General features: G+C 42.2%; 2 protein-coding genes across 25 annotated transcripts in view; one reads left to right on the top strand and one right to left on the bottom strand.

Moving 5' to 3' along the window:
• The window catches only part of mapta (microtubule-associated protein tau a), a 47,762-nt gene extending 37,089 nt beyond the window's left edge, over nt 1-10,673 (top strand). For 18 of the 22 annotated variants that reach the window (XM_024387017.2, XM_024387014.2, XM_024387027.2 and 15 more), the window contains 4 exons: nt 764-856; nt 2,357-2,438; nt 4,735-4,841; nt 7,337-10,673. In XM_024387017.2, coding sequence (XP_024242785.1) covers nt 764-856; nt 2,357-2,438; nt 4,735-4,841; nt 7,337-7,540 — 486 coding nt within the window. In that variant the 3' untranslated portion in view covers nt 7,541-10,673. Of the gene's footprint in view, nt 1-763; nt 857-2,356; nt 2,439-4,734; nt 4,842-5,934; nt 6,101-7,336 lie in introns of all 22 variants that reach the window. The other 4 variants (XM_024387023.2, XM_042305249.1, XM_024387036.2 and 1 more) reach the window with 2 other exon arrangements.
• A 3,148-nt stretch (nt 10,674-13,821) lies between these two features.
• The window catches only part of kansl1a (KAT8 regulatory NSL complex subunit 1a), a 60,414-nt gene continuing 49,940 nt past the window's right edge, over nt 13,822-24,295 (bottom strand). For 2 of the 3 annotated variants that reach the window (XM_024387038.1, XM_024387037.2), the window contains 8 exons: nt 20,114-20,285; nt 18,934-19,089; nt 18,361-18,582; nt 17,927-18,084; nt 17,446-17,625; nt 16,862-16,974; nt 15,825-16,068; nt 13,822-15,505 (listed from right to left, as the gene is read on the bottom strand). In XM_024387038.1, coding sequence (XP_024242806.1) covers nt 15,308-15,505; nt 15,825-16,068; nt 16,862-16,974; nt 17,446-17,625; nt 17,927-18,084; nt 18,361-18,582; nt 18,934-19,089; nt 20,114-20,285 — 1,443 coding nt within the window. In that variant the 3' untranslated portion in view covers nt 13,822-15,307. The remainder of the gene's footprint in view (nt 15,506-15,824; nt 16,069-16,861; nt 16,975-17,445; nt 17,626-17,926; nt 18,085-18,360; nt 18,583-18,933; nt 19,090-20,113; nt 20,286-24,295) is intronic. The other variant, XM_024387039.2, reaches the window with a different exon arrangement.

The following is a 24,295-nucleotide window of genomic DNA, read 5'->3' as shown; positions in this document are numbered from 1 at the left end:
AAGTCCAGAACAGACTATGGGAGGCACACATTACTACATAGAGCCATGATCACATGGAACTCTATTCCACATCAAGTAACTGATGCAAGCAGTGAAATTAGATTTTAAAAAACAGATAAAAATACACCTTATCGAACAGTGGGGACTGTGAAGCAACACAAACATAGGCACAGACACATGCATATACATACACACTATACACGTACAGATGGATTGTGTACTGTAGATATGTGGAAGTGGTGGAGTAGGGGCCTGAGGGCACACAGTGTGTTGACATCTGTGAATGTATTATAATGTTTTTAAAATTGTATAAACTGCCTTCATTTTGCTGGACCTCTCGAAGTGTAGCTGCTGCCTTTGACATAATAAATACAAATAAAAATACCTTTGTACTTTTCCAGGTAGAAATACTTGATCAGAAGATCGACTTTAGTAATGTCCAGTCTAAGTGCTGCTCCAAAGACAATATCAAACATATACCTGGAGGTGGCAATGTGAGTAACTAAGGGATAAACTCAACACCTCCTGCATCTGGAGTCACTCTAGAGTTCTGATCATCGACGCAAACGTTGGTAAAAAAAAGTTCATGAAAAGTTCCTTTCCTTCTCTACTGGTCCTTTGTCATTACCTACAACCAGTCTAATGTTGTTTTTTTTATACGGAGTTCTGGTTTCGCCTCCTTTACCTTGGTCCTCATACGCAGCCGTGCTGCTTTCTGATTGCTCAAGGATAACAGTCTCTTCCTACATCTGCATTTTTCCAGGTACAAATACTAGAAAAGAAGGTGGACGTAAGCAATGTCCAGTCTCGCTGTGGCTCCAAAGATAATATCAAACATACACCCGGAGGAGGCAATGTGAGTAGGCCTTACTAAAGGGTCGAACCCATGGCTCCCTGCAGAAACCGCTTTTGCCAAAGCCCTTCCCTTTTCCAGTGGGATAATTTGCATCTGCACTAAGAAACTAGTCGAACACCTTTGCACGGAAATCCCTGCCTCGATTGTGTTAATCTGTCCCAATCTGTGTGACTACAACTCTCCCATTACTACAACTGTGAGATATTAATATGTTGCGTTAACAAGTGGTCATAAAGCCTCTATCAACTGTCATGAGCGTGTCATATGCTGTACATAATTATAACAATAGATGTTGGTGAATTGGTCCAACACTTTTATGTTGCATGCAGTGGTACGCAACAGGGTTAGGTGTCTATTCCATTTCAATTCAGCCAATTCTGGAAGCAAACGGAAATGTCAATATTCATCATTAAAATTTCAATTTCAATTCACTCCCTGAATGTACCCCAACCCTAGCTAGCTGACCTAAATTGCTGTTTGTGTCAGGACCCTGTTATATCATATGGCATCAGCTGCAACTACCAAGGAAATCTTATGCAATGCTCATGACAACCTAAAGTAGGCTTAATGATGTTTCTCCCCACCCCCCTCTAGAGAATATGTGTACCTGTGTTTTTCTGTGGTTGCCGATTTTAAATAATGTCTAAACTTTACCTTTAAACAAAATGCATGGAGTACCTGGACGGGTACTTAATAAGTGGGACCGAACTGATCAGCTGAGTTTTGTAGTATACTTTTTTCCTAAAATGAAAAATACTTGCAAATGTCAAGCACACAAGCATCAAATGGGACAGAAGCCACCCTTAATGCCCATTAACAAAAGTGTGTCTGTCCTATGCTTCTGCTTGGAGTTGCCAGCCTATTGTAGTGAACAGCAAATAAGTGACCTCATTCAAGCGAGACAAAGAGCTTTGTGTCGAGAGACACCAGCCGGGCCCTTCACTCCGGGAGCCTGGCTGCATGTGATGAGGTCATCAGATCCAGTGCTTGGATTGTGAAACTTGGCTTTTGAATCTAAAAGCAACTTTAACCCTTTTGCATGTAAACTTGACCAAGTCAAATGGCAATGTACTGTATAATATATACATGTATGTAGCAATTCGAAATAACAGCAATGTCTAAATTTGAGATATCGCTACAAAGTTTGCATTCTAAATGAATGCCGGCATAGAATGTGAGAATACTTAATGAACTGAAAACACTATTTAAAGTATTCATTGAGTTTCAAATGATACAGTTAAATCAGCACGGGGATCTTGACTTTGAGTCAATCGGTATTGTCCAGTAATAGTGTGTATCTTGTTAACAGTGTTTTACTCTCCCCAACGACCATCTGACTTACACTAACAGGCCAATGCAGAGGGCAAGGTCCTATGTGGTTGCATGCATCACAAGATCAACATCACCAATACACATTTCTCCTTCACTTGGAGGAACCATTTCATGAAATGATATGTATCGATTTTTTTTCTGTTTTTTTTGTTTTCTATCCCTGCACAGGTTCAAATAGTCCACAAAAAGATTGACCTGAGCAATGTTAAATCAAAATGTGGTTCTACAGCCAACATCCACCACAAGCCAGGTAGGTCTTAAACGTAAAGGGACATTACACTACAAAATGAAAGTTTGTCATTTTTTTTCAAAACTTCAAAAGTAGTCTTTCCCTCCCCAGTGACGTGTCCAGAACATCAAGAATGGGATGGCCAAGGTGGGGGACAGACCCAGTTTAGGGGGTCCATAAAATGTTAAACCTTAATTGATGCAAGGTGGATTTTTCACACCCCAATACAGTGATGGTGGTTCAACACGTTAACGCTTAGGTTTGGTGTCTTCAACTTCCATTGGTAGTTTTAGTTAAACGTTTTGCTTGTTCAATGAAAGATCTCTTTTTGAACATCTCTTTTTTTTTTCCTGAAAGGTGAGTCATTTTAAAGCGGCGCTTGATTTCTGATTCCCCAAGTGCAACGCTTTGGGATGGACACCCAATAAAAGAAGACAAAAGATCATCTAAGATGGCGGTATATACAGTACCAGTCAAAAGTTTGGATACACGTTCAAGATTTTCTTTATTTGGACTATTTTCCACATTGTATAATAATAGTGAAGACATCAACACTATGAAATAGCACTTATGGAATCATGTAGTAACCAAAATAAGTGTTAAACAAATACAATATATTTTAGATTCTTAAAAGTAGCCACCCTTTGCCTTAATGACAGCTTTGCACACTCTAGGCATTCTCTCATCCAGCTTCACCTGGAATGCTTTTCCAACAGTCTTGAAGGAGTTCCCACAAATGCTGAGCACTCGTTGGCTGCTTTTCCTTCACTCTGCGGTCCAACTCGTCCCAAACCATCTCAATTGGGTTGAGTTCAGATGATTGGGGAGGCCAAGTCATCTGATGCAGCACTCCATCACTCTCCTTCTTGGTCAAATAGCCCTTACACAGCCTGGAGGTGTCTGGGGTCATTGTCCTGTTGAAAACAAATGATAGTCCCACTAAGCGCAAATGACATGGGATGTCGTATCGCTGCAGAATGCTGTGGTAGACCTGCTGGTTAAGTGTGCCTTGAAATTCTAAATAAATCAGTGTCACCAGCAAAGCACCATCACACCTCCTCCATGCTTCACGGTGGGAACCACACATGCAGAGATTATCCGTTCACCTACTGTCTCACAAAGACAGAGCTTAGAACCAAAAATCTCAACTTTGGACTCAGACCAAAGGACAGATTTCCACAGGTCTAATGTCCATTGCTTGTGTTTCTTGGCCCAAGCAAGTCTTTCTTCTTATTGGTGTCCTTTAGTAGTGGTTTCTTTGCAGCAATTCGACCATGAAGGCCTGATTCACGCAGTCTCCGTTGAACAGTTGATGCTGAGATGTGTCTATTACTTGAACTCTGTGAAGCATTTATTTGGGCTGCAATCTGAGGTGCAGTTAACTTTAACTTATCCTCTGCATCAGAGCTAACTCTGGGTCTTTCTTTCCGTGGCAGTCCTCATGAGACAGTTTCATCATAGCATTGTAGTTTTGCGACTACACTTGAAGAAACTTTCAAAGTTCTTGAAGTTCCAGATTGACTGGCCTTCATGTCTTAAAGTAATGATGGACTGTCGTTTCTCTTTGCTTATTTGAGCTGTTCTGGCCATAATATGGACTTGGTATTTTACCAAATATCTTCTGTATACCACCACTACCTTGTCACAACACAACTGATGGGCTCAAACGCATTAAGAAGGACATTCCACAAATTAACGTTCAACAAGGCATATCTGTTAATTGAAACGCATTCCAGGTGACTACCTCATGAAGCTGGTTGAGAGAATGCCAAGAGTGTGCAAACTGTCATCAAGGCAAAGGGTGGCTCCTTTGAACAATCTCAAATATAAAATATATTTGAATTTGTTTAACACTTTTTCTGGTAACTTCATGACTCCACGTGATTTCATTGTTTTGATGTCTTCATCATTATACAATGTAGAAAATAGTACAAATAAAGTAAAACCCTGGAATGGTGTGTGGTGTGTCAACTTTTGACTGGTACTGTACATTGTTGGATTACTTCATTGAGTTAAAATGTATTTAATAACGGAGCATTTTCTAAAATCCAAAGTTCCATATGCAACTACCAATGGGAGTTGAAAGTTCTGGAAGTACCGCCATACAAAGGGTCGCTGAAAAGTTGCTGAGGGAGCTTTTCATATTGCATATTACGTTACAATTCTGTAGCTCTAGCTAGCTCACATTCAGTGGGCTGGGCACCGGCGAGCTGACTGGAGGACACAGGAACAATTGGTTTACAGATAGGTCAATCATGGTAGCTGTAAATGTCTCTTTTTTTAAACAATTGTATCATTTTGTCATTTCTGTAATAAGGTGGTGGGAATGTTGAGATCAAATCTGAGAAATTGGATTTCAAGGTCCAATCAAAGATCGGCTCCATGGACAACATTGGGCACGTGGCCGGAGGTGGACAGAGGAGGGTAAGACGACAAAAACCATCATTCTGGAACATCCTTATACACTGGCCCTTAGGGGAAAAGCAGCTATGTCCCTGGATTACACATCTAATATCAGTGATATGTTAATCTTTTCCCTCTGTCCTGAAGAACTTCTCTACTGCTTGATCTGAGCTGTTTTATGGCATAGCCCCCGATTTGGAATACCTTGCTTGGCAAATGCTCTGTGAAAATCAATATTGATCAAGGCAACCGTAACATGGCAAGGAATGGAAATGCATCCTTGTTACAAAGTACCGATGCAAAATATTTTCTTTATGAATCACGCATACTAACATAGCGCTGTGGGGTCCCATGGCTGAACTGACAGAGATTGCTGCTCCAGACATAGACCAACAGAGTTGTTGTTAGCTTGTTCTTGCATTAGGCTAAATACATGCGCAGTAGGTACTTTTAATACTTCAAAGTACCAATGATTGTATCTTGTTTGCCTGTCCGCGTTTGACCTTTAAGAGCATTAGGAATAGTGAGTGGTCTCATTGAAAATAGGCTAAGGCTGCATTGGACCCCTGGGTGACTGTGGCTGCATAACCGCCTGCTCTCCTTCTCTCGTCCGCTCTCCTCCCATGTGTACTTCATCGCACCGCTACGTGTTAACACCCACGATCTTTAATCCTGGCTTCCTGGGCCCAATCCCAAATCCCTAGACCCAACACCCTATGCACTTATGTAAATCTCAGAGGGTTTAATTGGTACAAGTAATATGGTGGCCTATTAGAGGGCAAGATGCAGCTATGACTATATTAGTTGCACCTGTTAAATCCTTTCAGATCTCCACTAGGGTGCAGGAGTCCATTTGGGATTGAGTGCTGCTTTTCTTGTCTAAGCTAACTAGGTTCCCCCCTCTGCCACATTAGTAACATCACAGCTATAGAAAGCTTCTTGCCCTGTTCCCATTCCATGATTTATTTTCATCCAACTATATATTTTGTCACTTACATCACCTGGCACTTGGTTTGTTTGTGAGCATTATTATAATTGATCTTTTTCCCCCCATCACATGTTTTTGTTGCTTTTTTTTTGTCACCCCCCCCCCATTACTGGGTGTCCTCTGTAGAAAGAGAAGGGGAAGGAAGCTGGAGACAGCCATAAAGACAGCCCATCAAACAAGGGCACGTACGGCCCTTCCCCTGCTGTCACCCCCCCACAGTCACCCCAGCCCCTCCCCTCAGCACCCATCACACCCATCCTGATGAACCCGCTCATAAAGATTGAGGACTCCAGTAAGTACACCACATCCACCGGTGCCAAGCAGGGAGAGTGTGTGGAATGTTGTGTGTACACTGCAGTATATCTTAGATATTGAACATTTATAACGCATCCCTGTCAGGGTAAATGGACACCATTTTCAAAATGTAGACACCAAATTTCAGAAGCAGGCAGCTCACATCTAATGCTTCAATTAACCTCTTTACCAGCATACGGTGACGTAATATTATCAGAATATGTCACAAAACCCCCCGGTACTGATGCTCATTCTGTTCACCAGTTCCGGAGGTCAAAGTCACCGGCTTTCTAGGCTTCACCGAACGGGATTCATTATCAACCCCGGACTGTCTTGTTTGATTACACACACCTGGTTCCCGTTTCCCCTGATTAGTATGTTATATATGTGCCCTGATATATATATATATATATATATATATATATATATATATACAGTATTGTGTATTACGGGTATCGTCCAGTGTCGGTCAACGAGGTTTACCCTCCCTCTTTTGTTTGGGTACAGCCCAGTGTTTTTGTATACGTGTTTGTTTTGGGTGTATTAAAAAACCCTGTGTATTCTTGTGCCTGTCTCCAAAATCCTTTATACCAGCGTGACAGAATAGTCTGAAACATATATTTATTACATGCATATTTAGTGCAATAAAGGGCAATTTGGCCAGAAAATACATGATTTTGCCCTTGAAAGTTACAGTACGTGGATGAGATCAGCATCATCAAATAAAGGAGTCTGGATGTCCACCCAGAATGCATAGCGTTTCCACTGGTATTTACCTAGTATTAATAGGAAACTTTGTCGTAACAATGTGTAAAATCTTTGAAGTAACAGAACTTAACGCAATTGGTAATTTATTAGAATACATACCTAATATTTTATCTACCATAAAGTGCAACCAATACCTCAGTGTGTAGAGTTGTCGATTATGGCTGGCGTCCAGTAAGGCAGTCACATTGTTTTTGTCGCTGCTCGTGTTTACTGTTTGTTTGTTAACTTGTGATCTGCAACAAAATACAGCAACTGTACATTTGCTAATACTGTCTTATCATTCTGTTTATTGTATTTATATTGTATATAGTACATGAAGATTATGTGTAAAGTCCTTTTTCTATATTCTGCCTGTTTTGTCTATTACTAGCAGTACCACTTCAGTAAGTCAAATTCTGGGTGTGTGAAAATGTACTTGTAAAAGTGATTCTGATACCTTATGATGTACCCTTTCTTCGATCGGCAGATTGAGAGCCACAAGCTGACGTTCCGTGAGACGGCCAAGGCACGCACTGACCACGGGGCCGAGATTATCTCCCTGGAAGACGACCCCCTGTCCCACCAGCTCAGTACCTTGTCCTCCTCCGGCTCCATCAACATGGCTGACTCACCGCAGCTCTCCACACTCGCCGACCAGGTATCTGCCTCTCTGGCCAGCCAAGGCTTGTGATTGGCTTGGTGGCACACGATGGCCGACCGGAAGTCTCCTGACCGACCACACTACATTGACCGCCCACGTCAGAGGAGTCATGACGCCTGTCGCCTTCCTCCTCCTTTTCACGGGACTTTTTTAGCTATACCCATCACTGTTTCTCTTCCATCACCGACTGTTCTTCTTCATGATGCATTTATTGTTAGAAAAGAGGTCTTAAAAAAAAAAAGAGATTCAAGTCGGTCAAGTTAGATGATTTAATTTCTCTCTTGATCTATTTTTGTCGTCATTATTTGTACCGGTTGTATAAATGGCCCTTTTTAAGAGTTTAAAGAGAACAAACATCCAAACACACCCAGAATCCTACAAGTGTTTCTGGACATTATATTTGAACTTTCACCCATATTTAATTCACTTTAACTCGATAAATCATTTTACTGTCACAATGACTGCGATTCGAAGCCCTTATTTTACAAATGTCAATTTTTGATGTGCAAATGATCTGTGATGGCTGTCTCCTGAATGGCTTTTTGATACATGGAAAACAAGAGGTTTGAGAGAAATGGGCCCCCTTTTACAATGTAGTGAACAAGAAAACACATCATCCATTTACAGGGTAGTATGAGGCAAAGAAGTGAGGAAAGGTGGGCTCATGTAGCAAAAGCTCTCATTCAGACAGTAAAATGCTTTTAGACCTCCCCAACTTGCTGTCTGCTTTGGGTGCCTCTATACACTGCATACCAAGGTAGTATAGTTCAGAGGTAAACATTTTCCTTCATGGACAAAAGAAGAGGGATACAGAATGTTTAGCGTAGAAACCTTGGTTTGTGTTGGACACACTTTTCTATTTGTATTCTGTGGATATGACATGTATTTGATATGGAAACATTTATATCGGGCCTGCTACTGTCAGTGTTAATTTATTTTCAATATTATTCTGTTATGGCTCTATTGTAAATGCGCTTCAGCTTTTGTCTTATGCGGTGTGGCAGTTTACATTTAACATTTGTAGGCTACTAGTGACAAAATATTTGTTAATGTTTAAAGATGACATGAATTAGAGGGGAATAGTGAATTACTAAATTAACAGGCTTAGCGATGCCAGGCAAATTGTCTAACCAATTATGGGTTGTCGTTTAATGTAAGACACGTAATTTCAGACTGAACTTCTCACTAATTTGGCTTCAGATCACAGTAATGCAGAAGTTGGTAAACTCATCCATTTTTTTTTTTATGACCGACGCTTTCTGAACTTTTAATTTCATGGACATGGCTTTGTAAAATGTATAAGATAACTGCCTCATCAGTTGAGCAGCTAAGTACTAGAACCAAAAGTCAATGCAAAATACTGAAAAAACAGGCAGTCAAAGGAAAGTCAAAACACAGAAGAAAAATTGCTGAACTGACATGAAGAAATCGGTTACATTTATCATAATAAACTCTGCAACACATGTAGTCAAATTAACAAGATATTTTAGGTAGACTCAGCAATATGACATCATCATTCACAGTGGGGTAACTTCCTGCTTACACACAATTCTGCCCGACTACATTGCAGATGCCTGCCAGATGTCACAATGCTTGGATTGGTGTTAACTATCAGCTAAACACATCATATGATTTAGCAATCTGGTGCCTGACTGCACAGTTGATGATGTGGCACGCAAACATTGGTTGATGCAATCCAACAACTGAGCAGGCGAGCACAACCAATATAGTGCGTTCAAGAAAATCAGAAAAGAACAGACTGGGAAGAATCTTGACGTCAGTGATCTTCAGGTCAGACAAGTCGGAGCTCTAGGATGATGCCCGAGATTCTGAATTGTAATTCCGAGTTGGATGACCGTCCGTTCAAACCTATTTTTCCCAGTGAGAGCTGTTTTTCCCCCCGAGTTCTCATTTGTCTTGAGTGCACTAAAGTCGGAGATTTCCGTGTTCAGAGTTGGCTGGAACGCACCAAAAGCAAAAACTCCAGTCGCCAAGACTGCCCCTATTGGTTCTTTCAGGTTTGCACCCTCCCTTGAGGTATGTCCACATTGGGAGGAGCCAATTTGCTGTTTTGGCAGATTAGAATTATGTTAATTGATTTTTGTAAGCAGGAAGTTGCCCCGCTGTATGTGATGATGCCATGTTGCTCACTCTACCATTTTAAGTTTTAAAAAAATGTACCCTAAAATGTTTAACCATCTGTCACATGGAGAAACGTACCTTTCGGATATATTTAGATTTAGGCCTACTAATTGCCTGCGCACGAGCATGCTCGTCACACTTTCCTCAACTTGTCTCACGGGTTATAAAGCTATGGTCCTTTCCCTGGAACGTATACGACGGAAATTTACGAAACTCTCTCACATGCTCAAATGGATAAGTGTTTTATCCTAATGTAAACCCACCGTGGTTCACCAATCACCACTATATTATTCTCGTCATTGATTGCCTTCATAACTCCGAGCCAACATACCATCTTAAAAGTCCTTGCATGCATTTCATGTAAGAGTAAGCGGTGTGCCTCTCCTTTTACACTGTGCTTTCATTGTACCTCCTGTAACATCTGCTTTGTCTATATAAGGATACATGTAGGTATTAGTGTGAGGGAATAGAACCCTAAAGGCAACCCTTTCCTTTATGTGGAGATTAAGGCGCATTGATAACATTATACGACTTCCCAGTGTGTGTGTTTGACTTGTATTGCCAATATATATTTCATTGAGGACTCGGGAACTGGCCAGGGCATTTGAGAAAAGGTGTGCTTGCAACACTACAATCTGCATGCTAAACTGTTGGTTACTTTTCATCATAATGGACAACATTTGTTTGAATGTGTTAAATGGGTATGTGCACTGTGTTCTGTGTGGATTACTGAGACTAGTATGTTGGAGGGCAGGTGCTGATAAGTTCCAGTACTCAAGGGGAAAAGTTGGGGAAAGGTATTTTTGTTTGTTTTTTTGGTGGTCCTCTCCGCTGGCCTCTGTTCTGAGGTCAATGGAAAGAGTTTGCAGTAACACATTTCATCGTCATCCTTTTGTTATTTTTGCCGCTGTACAGTTGTGTGGAAAATGTGATTGTTGATATTGTTATTGTGCATTTGATCAATAACTGGTGTATGATGATTCTTGTCGCTGTGAATTTAAAAATAAACTGTTAAACCATGTTTTGTCCTTCGCTCTGAAATCTCCGGTTCACATTATTGACAGCGAAAACATGACACACGTTTGTGGTCAACTATCCCTTTAAATTCGCAAGGTTGCTTCCAATACTGAGGCATCAGTCAAACTTCCATTTTGTGGTTAAGTAGCCCTATACCCTCTGCAGTCTAAACCCTGTCTAAGCTAACATATGGAATTGTTTTATGAAGGTAATACCAAGGATATTTGAGATGTTTGATTTTGAATGAAGTACCAAACTGTTCGGACGTTACAGCCGATTTAGGCTCATGGTCTGACAAGCACTTCTCTAGCTCTGCAACCTTTCACCACAGATGCAGAAGTACGACATCGGCAGATGCGGTGGATTGAGACGCATCCAATGCAAAAATACATACCTCTAGCTTAAATTGACAGATTTTTGATCAGGATTTAAAAAAATTCTAATTAGATTTCCGCAGGGCCGTGGAAATCAACTCTAGGTTAAGTCTCAATATGTTCTCCAATACTGAAACGTCAGTCAAACTGACATGACTGCCAGGCAACCCGTTGTGTAGGACACACTTCTCTCTGAATTATGAAGGGTTTACTATTGATTGGTGCATACTAGGAAGTGTTCTAAAATAGGTATGTTATGGAAATATTGCATGTGTACTGAGTCCTAAATTAGGCATTGCAGTCTGGGTGCTGCATGGGGACATGCTTCAGTAAACTCAAATATCGTGCATGGACAGATGTGTCATTAAAATGTAAGAAATCTTATAGGAATAAGAATTCTTACATTTTTTCCTGTGAGATGAAAGGCGTTTTATTATGGAAAATGATGGCATTTTGTCCACTATCAAAGTCTCAGGACAGTCAGGTTCAGATATGGTGGAATCCCTCCAAGTGGAAGGCAGACTAGAGGAAACATTTGGCGCAGGCAAAGGGAAAACTGTTCTTGCACGGGAGATCGTACCGGCACCTCCACCCCCAGTTTGTGACAAGTGTTTCATTCCTCTCTCATTATTAGGCTTTTTAAGATTAGAGTTGACCAAGTCCACCTTGGACCTGTCCGATCAAATCCTTCCTTGTGGAGGCCGCTCAGCCCATTTCAGTCGGTCCTCTTTGCAGAGTTGCTGATGAACTCGTACTCTTCGGAACTGTGCACTGAGGCCAGGTTTGTTCCGTTTTTTCAGGTATTGCAACTCTGCGTCTGCCCAGGTCAATTGTGTGGAGAAGGGCTTAAAGCAGCGGCTGTTGAATAATTCCCAACCACTTTGGCAGGGGGTTCTGGGGTTAATATGCATCCTGGTCAGGTAAGGGATTTCCCTGCCTGGCATCTAGTCAGGCTAAGGGTACAGACTAAATTAATAAGCATTGACATGTTTCTCTCTGTCACAAGGTGGGTAAGAGGATGAAGTATGGTCTTAGGGTCTGCACTGCAGCTCTGGGTCTGTGAGAAGAGCTGGGAGGCAGGCAGTAGGTCCTACCCTTTTATCACCCTTAATGAGGGTGGCAGTGGTAGGCATGACATCATTGGCAGATGGTTTGTGGACGTGGCACATTCACTAAGCTAAGACAAATTCTGCATCAGTCTTCTTCCCAGGTACATGGTGTACAAAGAAAGTCCAATTGAGTTTTACAAAGAAACATCTGCCTCCTTTATTGCCACAAATCATGTTCAGAAAATGTTAATGACTACAATACTGAACTATTTATTTTATCACATTCACAGCGGGTCAGAAGTTTACATACACTCAATTAGTATTTGGAAGAATTGCCTTTAAATTGTTTAACTTCGGTCAAACGTTTTGCGTAGACTTCCACAAGCTTCCCAAAATCATTTGGGTGAATTTTGGCCCATTCCTCCTGATAGAGCTGGTGTAACTGAGTCAGGTTTGTAGGCCTCCTTGCTCGCACAAGCATTTTGAGTTCTGCACACAAATTTTCTATAGGATGGAGGTCAGGGCTTTGTGATGGCCACTCCAATAACTTGACTTCGTTGTCCTTAAGCCATTTTTCCACATTTCGGACGTATGCTTAGGGTCATTGTCCATTTGGAAGATCCATTTTTGACCAAGCTTTAACTTCCTGATGTCTTGAGATGTTGCTTCAACATATCCACATAATTTTCCTTCCTCATGACACCATCTATTTTGTGAAATGCACTAGTCCTTCTTGCAGCAAAGCACCCCCACAACATGATGCTGCCACCCCTGTGCTTCACGGTTGGGATGGTGTTCTTCGGCTTGCAAGCCTCCCCATTATCCCGCCAAACATAACGGTCATTATGGCCAAACAGTTCTATTTTTGTTTCATCAGACCAGAGGACATTTCTCCAAAAAGTACAATCTTTGTCTCCATGTGCAGTTGCAAACCGTAGTCTAGATTTTTAAATGGTGGTTTTGGAGCAATGCTTCTTCCTTACTGAGCAGCCTTTCAGGTTATGTCGATGTAGGATTCGTTTTACTGTGGATATAGATAATTTTGTGCCTGTTTCCTCCAGCATCTTCACAAGGTCCTTTGCTGCTGTTCTGGGATTGAAATACACTTTTCGCACCAAAGCATGTTCATCTCTAGGAGACAGAACGCGGCTCCCGAGCGGTATGACAGATGCGTGGTCCCATGGTGTTGATACATGCATACAATATTTTTTCTGATGTCTTGGCTAATTTCTTTAGAATTTCCCATGTCAAGCAAAGAGGCACCGAGTTTCAAGGTAGGCTTTGAAATACATCCGCAGGTACACCTCCAATTGACTCAAATGATGTCAATTAGCCTATTAGAAGCTTCTAAAACCATGACATAATTTTCTGGAATTTTCCAAGCTGTTTAAAGGCACAGTCAACTTAGTGTATATAAACTTCTGACCCACTGGAATTGTGATACAGTGGATTATAAGTGAAATAATATGTAAACAATTGTTGGAAAAATTACTTGTGTCATGCATAAAGTAATGTCCTAACCGACTTGCCAAAACTATAGTTTAACAAGAAATTTGTGGAGTGGTTGAAAAACGAGTTTTAATGACTAACCTAAGTGCATGTAAACTTCCGACTTCAACTGTACGTCATCATTTGATCGGAGATGACGTCAAGCATTACACAAAGTTGTAGTAAACCCGTGCAATGTTTTCCTATGTGTGAGAAAGTGAAAGAATACTTGACAATTATCCCAAGTTAAACAAATGTTTTAATGGTACTATTTACAAAAACAATTCTGCTTTTGATTAGGTTAACTGCTGCAACAATTGGACCAGTACATTTACATCTTGCTTAAACTACAAAACAAAGTACAGGGATTGAAGGACTGTGGCGTAAAAACAGGTGTAAAATTATACAACCATAGATTTTGCATAGCAATTAGTTACGAGGGGAAATGGTGGTGTGGTTATGACATTGTGGGGTGGCAACACAAAAAAAGCATTCTGCAACAGAGTAGTCTCTTTAGATCGGATCGATCTTAGGGGGGAAGGGCAAATATTTTCTCAGCATTAGAAATATTCCCTTAACTGTAAAACCTGAGGTCTGGGTTGCTTCTAGCAAAGAGCTGCTACATATGAAACTAGAGAACACACTTTTTCTTGTCAAGTTGAACCAGAAACAACTTAATTATCAACATTAACAAACATTGTCCAATAATTCACCAGCATGTAGCCTAATACCAATGTCCGGAAAACAAAATGAAAAAGCTATTAGCTGTGTGATTTTACCATTTGAAATATATTTTACTATGTTGACATAATACTACACCAATGATAATTTGAGAAAAGGGGAAAGTAAACTAAATCGATATTAGGGTCATCCCTGATCATCATCCACTTCCTTTCCCTGGGTGGCAAGTTCCTGTTCAATTATGTGCTCTGGTGATTTGATTAGCATTAGCATGGTTTAGCATGCAGTAGTGCTCCCTGTAGGTTGGACAAGTGCTTAGGATACCCAGGTTCCTCTCTACCGCAGTCACTCCCGCAAACAAGACAGCGAGAGCTCAGTGGGATCAGAGGCGCCGGGTGCTCTGCAAAGAGATTTTCTAAAGGAATGATTACTGTCCAAAACACAAAAAGAAAGAGACTTAATTGAACAGACGATACAAAAAAAGACAAAAAAAGTGTCAGGAATGACAAACAAAAAAAGACATGCAACCCAACAAAACTACTTGGCAATGAAAGAAGATGTGCTCCACAATTTCTAATACCCCCCCCACCCCTAGAGGGGAAAAAAAAAGGACACAAAACATCCCAAATGTACCTGTTAATTTGGGAGTATGAGGATTTTTTTTCTTGTTTTGTTATTTGTCACACCACTAGAAAATGTACATGGGAAATACAAGCAAACTAGTCAATAGAAAAACACCCTTTGGCCATACTTTGAGGAGTCAGCTACATAGTGCGCTACAAGTGTACACGCCACATATGGAACACCACTAAGCCCCATGTACATCGTTTTAGCCTACAACAGAAATAATTTTTGTAACATCAAGAGTGTAGGGAAAGGCTTCCATCTTCCGTATAATATTCACTAAAAACTGTGAAATAGTATTAGACTGGTGTTTGAATATCAAACAGGAACCCTTTTAAATAGCCTTTTTTCTCAGTTTGAGGTTCTGCTTGTTAATGCCAGAGAGGGGTAGGGGTTGAGGAAGACCTCGGCCTGTCAGTCATTCATTGGTGGGCATGGCCCTTCTGTTTGGGGGCGTCGTCATCACAAGGCAAGGGGCTGTCTGTGTCATAGCCTGTCGACGGGCAACACGAGACACTGCGCATTCGCGACCGCCTCATCTCATCTTCCCCCTCTACCTCGGGCTCCGGAGCGGGGTCCTCCGGCAGGGGGAAGTTTCGATGCTCCCACGGGGCCACCGTCTGTTCGGGGAAATCATTGGGTTAATTTAAGTACAACTGAATACCATCAAATCAACAATTTGTTAATCAAGTTAAACTAATGATGCAAATTGACAAAAAAAATGGTTACTTCTCATTCTTCATGTTCCAACATTTACCAAATGAGAGCTCAGAATGTACAGAAACGTCCTATTCTTCTAGGGACAATATAACCGCTATAACTTTGTGACCGCTTCCCCATGTCCGAATATGTAATCATCACAAACTACTGGCACAGCGACTCGAAGACCAGTCGCTGTTATTCTTCATGTGTGCATGTGTCTGTTACATTCATCCTCACCCTCTCCTCGAAGGTGAAGTCGGGTGTGGAGCAGCGCGTATCCTCACTGGACAGCAGGCGGTGGGAGTCACGCGAGCATGGCGTGTGGGGGTTGGAGGTGGCGTCCGGACTTATGGGCGACGCCACGTGGCTGTAGTCATGCAGCAGGGGGCAGTGTCCAGGGTCAGGGGACGCCGGCTGGGGAGTGGGCGGGTTGGTGCTGCACAGCAGCGGTGTGGTCCTGCCATCCATGGACTTGTACGACCTGAGGGACAGTTGTGGTGTGAGTGGACCGTAGAACACATGAAATGTGCCACAAATGGAGACCAAACCAAACCCTGTTACTACCTACCACTTCTTTAGAGAGCCCTGTCCTTATCATTTATCAAGTGATCATAACTTTTAGTGGAAAACAACCTTGTAAGGACATTGTTTAAGCCTTTGGATGTATAAGTACATGGATGTGTACAAAACATTAGGAACACTTTCCTAATATTGAGTTGCACCCCATTTTGGGGAACAGCCGCAATTTGTCGGGGCATGGACAATACAAGGTGTGAAAAGAATTCCACAGGGATGCTGGCCCATGTTGACTCCAATGCTTCCCGCAGTTGTGTCAAGTTGGCTGGATGTCCTTTGGGTGGTGGACCATTCTTGATACACACGGGAAACTGTTGAGCTTGAAAAACCCAGCAGCGTTGCATTTCTATACACTCAAACCGGGTCGCAATTGTATCAAGGCTTTAAAATCCTTTATCCTGTCCCCGCCCCTTCATCTCCACTGACAGAAGTGAATTTAACAGGCAACATCAACAAGGGATCATAGCTTTCACCTGGACTTACCTGAAAGAGCAGGTGTTCCTAATGTTTGTACACTCAGGGCATATTGACAATGTGCAAAGACCCCACTAAAATATTTCCTACCAAATTATGTGTTGACAATCAAATAGGTCACAGATGTAGTAGTAAGTAAAGCACATTTATCTAAACTGAGACATATGGCAGTGGTGAGGTACTATGAGTGTGTGTTGGGTGTACTATAGGCGACCCCTACTGACCTGCTGCCCCTCCTCTTGGCGGGGGCCAGGGCCATCCAGGTCCAGCGGGAACGCTCCTGATCCTGGCATGGCTGGTGGAGCTGGGAGAAGGCCGCGTCGGAGAGGTCCTCCATCTACACACACAGAAATGTGTTATTAAGATAGGACTCCTTGATCCATAAAATCAATCAAATGTATTTATAAAGCCCTTCTGACATCAGCTGATGTCACAAAGTGCTGTACAGAAACCCAGCCTTAAACCCCAAACAGCAAGCAATGCAGGTGTAGAAGCGCGGTGGCTAGGAAAAACTCCCTAGAAAGGCCAGAACTTAGGAAGAAAACTAGAGAGGAACCAGGCTATGAGTGGTGGCCAGTCCTCTTCTGGTTGTGCCGGGTGGAGATTATAACAGAACATGGCCAAGATGTTCATAGATGACCAGCAGGGTCAAATAATAATAAGCACAGAGGTTGTCAAGGGTGCAACAGGTCAGCACCCATTCAAAGTATCTCTACCGAGTTAAAAGAACGGAGCAAGGTCAAACCTTGGTCATTCAAAATACATGGCAGTTCCCAAAGCAGGGTTTAGGAATGAAGCAACATCTTACCTCTGTGTCGTTCTCCTCTTCTGCCATGGGCTGGGAGAAAATGTCAACTTCCCGCCAGTTGGGGGTGACAATCTCTTTGTATTGTAGTTTCTCTACGCGCGTGGTGGCCGCCACCGACATGGGGATCACAATGTTGTTGATGTCAAAGGAGCTCTCGCCTCGCCTCCTCCGGATGGGCTGCTGAGGGGGTGCAGAATTTAAAAATAAAATAAAACCTTTATTCATACAGCTATTTATCCAGTTAATTATGAACAGGTATGGGGCGTATTTAATGAGGAGAAACGTTCAGAACAGCGCAGATAGAAATGGAACAGAGCTGATATGAAGCCCATTTCTACATGACCAAAAATCACATTATACAAAATGCATATTTTATCTGAACGTTTTGTAACATTGCACCTTTCTGAACAGAACCCGTGCTGTCACATTCATGATTCACCTAGACCACACACACAGTCAATAAAAGCTGTGATGAGCTTACAGGGGTGTTGGAGAAGCTGAGACTGTTGGGGCCAATGGGGGTGGAGCTCTCCGAGGAGGTGGACAGCTGGCGGGTCAGCGAGGGGCTGTGGAGAGACGAGTGCAGGCTGGCCAAGGACGAGCAGGGGCTGCCCGAGTCCAGGAAGAGCTTTGGGGTGGCTGGAAGAGAAAGGGGAAATAGAGATTAACAACTAGTCATGACTCACATCTTTTGCATTATAAATGGATAGCAGATTGTGTGTTCCGAGCAGACGTGGATCAAATACATAACCTACGTCAAATGACGTACATGAGGAGCTCGATTTAGCTTGGGAGTTGCACTTTTGGGATTAGTCCATTGATTCCATTGCACCTGGTAAATTGATCAAACACAGCTCAACTATTGGTAAGTATTTGACCCATGCCTGGTTCATTTGAGTGGTGCGGTTAACTCACAGCCGTGGGTCCTGTCCAGCAAGTGCTCACGGGGCCTCTTGCGACTGTAGCTCCGGTCATAGGGCCCTGTGGAGGGTGAGGGGAGGCCATGCAGAAGCCGCTCGGCCTTACAGAGGGCCTGGCCCTCCAGCCTGGCGGCGCTCAGCACCCCACCGTTGCCATCCAAGTGGTGGTGTTGTCGCCGCTGCAGCTTATCAGACCGGCTCTTATAGTGAGACAGTCCTGTGGGGGAAAGGGGAGAGACACTGGTCAGGGGATTTTTCATTCTACACAGCTAGGATGGTGTGTGTGTGTCAAGTGATTTACTGGTAAAAAACAAACAAAAAAAACAAATGTGACAACGTGCTACACTCGCCATTGGCTGACAAGTTCATTTCCAAAGGCTGTGTTTATCTCCTTTGGGTGCGAGTTGGTGTGTATCTTTGTGTCCACAAGGGGTCATGTGTACTCCCTGACTGTGGAAAACACCCTGCTTTCCAAAGGTTGTGTATATAAGTAGGTGTGTATGACTACACTAGGTGTGTATTGGATTGCTTCATATGCGTGTGTGTGGTCCTGCCCACATATACTCACTGTGTGCCATGAGCGAGTTGGCCAGCTTGATGTGCTTGTCTTTGGAGGAGAGCTTGTGTTTGAGCGAGAGCTTCTTGAGGGGCTTGGTCCTCTCGGGGGCCTTGCCCTGCCAGTGGCTTTTCATCACCTGCTGTAGCCGCAGACTCATACACACATCTAAGGAGAGAAACACGCACTACGTGTTATCCACAAGAAGATATGGTTGGTGCAGATGAGAGAATGAAAGGGAACAAGGTGGGTGGGGGAATGGAGGGAAGAGGGGTTTAAATAAAAACCCTCTCCATGGTGAAAAAGTGTACAGTAGGGAAGTGAAAAGGTGCTTCTGGAACGGCAGTCAACTAGTGTAAACTACTATAGTTTAGAGGTGGTTACGTCACAAACGGCAATTTGTTTACATTACTGGGGTCACCGTGTTAGGAGGCATTAAGCAACATTACGAGAGCATTTTTGAGAGAAAGTTAGTAGTTAACAAATAAGTAAGTTAATTGCTTAGCCCCACAGAAATTCACATTTATTTACAGTTTTTAGCTGAAGCTCCCTCACCGTTTCTCCTTTTTCTGTGGGTGGCAGGTAAACTAGACTAGCTCAGAAGCACATTGTCAGGGTTGAAGCAAATGAGCCTAAATGCCATGTTAAAAAGTCACGAGTTGAAATAACCCGTCATTATTTCAAATGTAGCTTATAAGAGTTGGCATGTTGGCTGTTTAGAAGCTGTTAGCTAGTATGCTAGCTATCACAGCTAACTTCGTTAGCCAACAAGAAAGCAAGTCAAAGCATATCCTCCACACAACAACTATCTCGTCATTCCATTTTATTTCAAATCCTGTGGTTTGTAGCAAAAAGCTGGATGTCAAGATGAAATCTAGTAAGTCGTATTGACTGATATAGGTCGCAGCAGGTAGCTAGCTTGCTTTGCTGATAACAATCGAGGCTAGCTAACAACAAAAATATCAGAAATAGTGACAACGCAGCGGACAAAAATGACTCACGTTTATTATATAATTCGTCTTTTGACCAGTATACGCCCACACCACTGTTTCGTAACAGGCAAAGCAGGGGAGCAGAGATATATGGAGTGTAAGATATATGGAGTGTATGGTATCTGTCCGTACTGGGTTGGCTCCTGGCTCATAGAAAAATAATACAAATGGATTCTGGTTCTATGCGCCTGGCTCCTTACCGTCAGGGAGGGAGAGGATTGGGTGGACGCCCGGGTCCAGGTGGGACAAGCGCTCCAGGGAGGGAAGCTCGTACTGGGGGTCTTCTCTGGGTGCGCTGGGGCGACCCCCGCATGTCACACAGGAGGAGGGGTTGACCCTGCAGCTACACAGGATAGCGCTGGTTCTCGGGACCTGGGAAGGGACAAACCAAAAGTCACTTGATTAATTTAATCCCATGGGTCACAATAGTTGTACTTAAAACAAATGTGTCATATTATGATGTCTAGTATCATTTAGAGCAGTGTTTTTCAACTCCAGCCCCCGAGTACTGCCAACAGCACAATTTGTTGTTGCCCCAGACAAACTCACCAGATTCAACTCATTGAGGGCTTGACTGTGACTAGCGGGAAAATACAGTTGAGGTGACTTAAGGATTTATGCACATTTTGACAGATGGAATTCCATGACTTTTCACCAAATTTCCATGACCAATGTATATTTAAAAAGTAAGCGATATGTGATAGACACTGAGAGGCTGCTCTCTAATCCCATGCACCATCTCCTGTCATTGTGCAAGGATCTAACACACTCCCTGTACAAAGTAGAATACCTGTTAAGCAACTGCATAAAACACATGGTCAACCCTAGGTCTGGAGATCTACTGGGTGTGCAGGCTTTTGATTCAGCCACTTCATCAAGTTCCAGTTGAGCAGCTAATTTAAAACATTTGGTTTGTTAGAGGGGGACTAGAATAAAAGCCTGCACACCCATTGGCTCTTCTGGGGGATGGTTGATCCCACTTGATGTATAACATTGCCAGCTTCATGTGCTTGTCTTATGTGCTCTAGAGGAGATCTGCATGGAGGAATGGGCCAAAATACCAGCAACAGTGTGTGAAAACCTTGTGAGGACTTACAGAAAACGTTTGACCTCTATATACCCTTTGTTGGCAATGACAAAGTATTGAGATAAGTATTTGGTCAATAACAAAAGTTTATTTTCCACCATAATTTGCAAATAAATTCATTAAAAATCCTACAATGTGATTTTCTGGAATTTTTTTTCTTCATTTTGTCTGTCACCCCCATCACAAATTCACTATTGAATGTGACACTCAACGTGTTCATTACCTCGATGTATGGATTGAGAAATCAAATTAAACCCTGTTTACAACACTATATAGAAAAGACAGAAATACCATATTACAGGGGGGAAGCTTCCACCCTGAGCCATTAAAAAGAGGACTTCCAAAAGGCCAGTTTATCAGACTGCGCCTTACATGCCACTCCACAGAGGACTATCTAGAAAAAGCAGTGGAGATGTGCAAAAGGTTTCTAAGAAGCTATTCTCCACAATGTGTGAATGAAGCTCTTAATTTGGCATTAGGGAAAACACGAGATGAACTGCTACAAAAAAAAGACCCACTCGGGACTAAAGAACACTAATGTTCACAACTGCATATACTTTGAACTTTTGAAAAGTGGGAGATGCTGTCAAGAAACACTGGCATGTTTTATCATTTGACCCAGCTTTGCATGCTGAATGTAAGAATCCACCACTTATTGTATAAAGGAGGTCGCAATTTACACAAATTGGTCCATGCCAACTGCCAGCCACAAAATAAAAATCAACCAGGCTCTTTTACACGCCCTCTTCCAAATGGTAGCTATAAATGCAGAGGTTGTTCACAGTGCAACAACACAATGAAGTGTGAATATTTCTGCCACCCACATACAGGAAAACGGTTCCAAATAAATGACATTATTACATGCTCCACCACCCATGTTATCTATATTATTAAATGCCCATGTGGGCTGTGCTATGTAGAAATCCAAATTTATTTACAGTTTTTAGCTGAAGCTCCCTCACCTTTTCTCCTTTTTCTGTGGGTGGCAGGCAAACTAGACTAGCTCAGAAGCACATTGTCAGGGTTGAAGCAAATGAGCCTACATGTCATGTTAAAAAGTCACGAGTTGAAATAACCTGTCATTATTTCAAATGTAGCTTATAAGAGTTGGCATGTTGGCTGTTTAGAAGCTGTTAGCTAGCATGCTAGCTATCACAGCTAACATGCTAGCTATCACAGCTAACTTCGTTAGCCAACATGCTAGCTATCACAGCTAACTTCGTTAGCCAACAAGAAAGCAAGTCAAAGCATATCCTCCACACAACAACTATCTCGCCATTCCATTTTATTTCAAATCCTGTGGTTTGTAGCAAAAAGCTGGATGTCAAGATGAAATCTAGTAAGTCGTATTGACTGATATAGGTAGCAGCAGGTAGCTAGCTTGCTTTGCTGATAACAATCGAGGCTAGCTAACAACAAAAATATCAGGAAGTGACAACGCAGCGGACAAAAATGACTTGTCTTGTCTTTTGACCAGTATACGCCCACACCACTGTTTCGTAATAGGCAAAGCAGGGGCACAGAGATATATGGAGTGTATGGTATCAGTCAGTACTGGGTTGGCTCCTGGCTCAACTGTATTTTCCCGCTAGTCACAGTCAAGCCCTCAATGAGTTGAATCTGGTGAGTTTGTCCAGCCAGGCTTTTTTACTCCTTCTTCCAAATGGTAGCTATAAATGCAGAGATTGCTCACAGTGCAACAACACAATGAAGTGTGAATATTTCTGCCACCCACATACAGGAAAACGGTTCCAAATAAATAACATTATTATGTGCTCCACCACCCATGTTATCTATATTATTAAATGCCCATGTGGGCTGTGCTATGTAAGTAAAACCTCTCGTTCATAGAATCAGTGAACATAAAAGTTCAATTAGGAGAAACGACAGGGATTATCCAGTGGCAGTACATGTTAATAACCTAAACATGACATTTCTACCTTTAGATTTTGTGGCATAGAGGAAGTCAAGATATCAGATGGGGGCAGTGATATAAATAATACTCTGAGCAAAATAAAAAGTTATGGGATTTTCACCCTCCAGACATTATTTCCTAAAGGTCTTCATGATGAAATGCCTATGTATGTTATGTTGTAAATGTGAACATGAATTATGCCCCTATTTCAGATTACACTGATGTTTTTCTTGCGCTGTACCCAATGATGTATTGTTATATTTGGTAGCACTTTGTTTTTCCTTAAGACTCCATTTCGATGCATTGAACGGATGTGGGGGGGGCTAGTTCTACATAAGGGTGCTAATAAAAAAAAACGCAAAAGCTCTGACGAAGGCACCTGAGGCCGACACCTAAATCTTATTAAAGATCATTGATACTATCAAGAGCAGTGGGCGGGTTCCTTATTTTTTTCTTATCTTATCCAACTGTTACCATGCACCTGCAAAAGAGAGAGCTCAGATGTGCAAGTGCCTTTTGAATTTTGAAGCCACATAATCCAAAAGGCTACAAATAAGTTCTTATTATATCTTAAAATTACTGTTCGCGAATAACATATGTTTTTGATTCGATTCACTGTGATTGAACCGAATACCAAATAATACAATGGCGAAGTGAATCATTCGTTACAGTCAAAAATAATTATTAAAAAAAAATAAAAAAAAAATGTAATCGCACGTACATCAAACTTGTATGGCCTTATTCGCGAGAGTCAGTGGAAAGTCTTTTGGGACATGACATAAAAACATTAATACGTGGTAATAATAGTACAACAGTGAACTAGGGGGTACAAGATGTGTTTTGACTTGGGTACATAAGTATTTTCTCTATTATATTTTATAGGCTAGGCCTACCCGCTGCTGCAATGTCTGTAGTCTCTCTTTTCAAGAGTTACGACCCACTCGTCTCGCACACATGAAGGTGATGAGCGCAAATACAGATGCTCTGAAGTGTAATTCTGAGCCTGGCTGAAATGCTGATTTTTATTTGATTGATCAAATATAAAAAACTGCCTCAAATTACATTAACAGAAATTATGAAGTTACTTTCTATGACTTGTCCAAAACTTAAGATTCTATCATTTTCCAAAGCCTTTTCCAGGCCTGGAAAACACAATTTCAAGTGTTAATGTACATTGCCTCCCGAGTGGCGCAGTGGTCTAAGGACTGCATCGCAGTTGCTAGCTGTGCCACTAGAGATCCAGGTTCGAGTCCAGGCTCTCTCGCAGCCGGCCGCGACCCATGGGGTGGCGCACAATTGGCCCAGCGTCATCCGGGTTAGGGAGGGTTTGGCCGGCAGGGATGTCCTTGTCCCATCGCGCTCTAGTGACTCCTCTCCTGT

Source organism: Oncorhynchus tshawytscha, linkage group LG24 (assembly GCF_018296145.1).
Source record: "Oncorhynchus tshawytscha isolate Ot180627B linkage group LG24, Otsh_v2.0, whole genome shotgun sequence".
NCBI lineage: Eukaryota > Metazoa > Chordata > Actinopteri > Salmoniformes > Salmonidae > Oncorhynchus > Oncorhynchus tshawytscha.
This window is presented reverse-complemented; position numbering and strand designations above follow the sequence as displayed.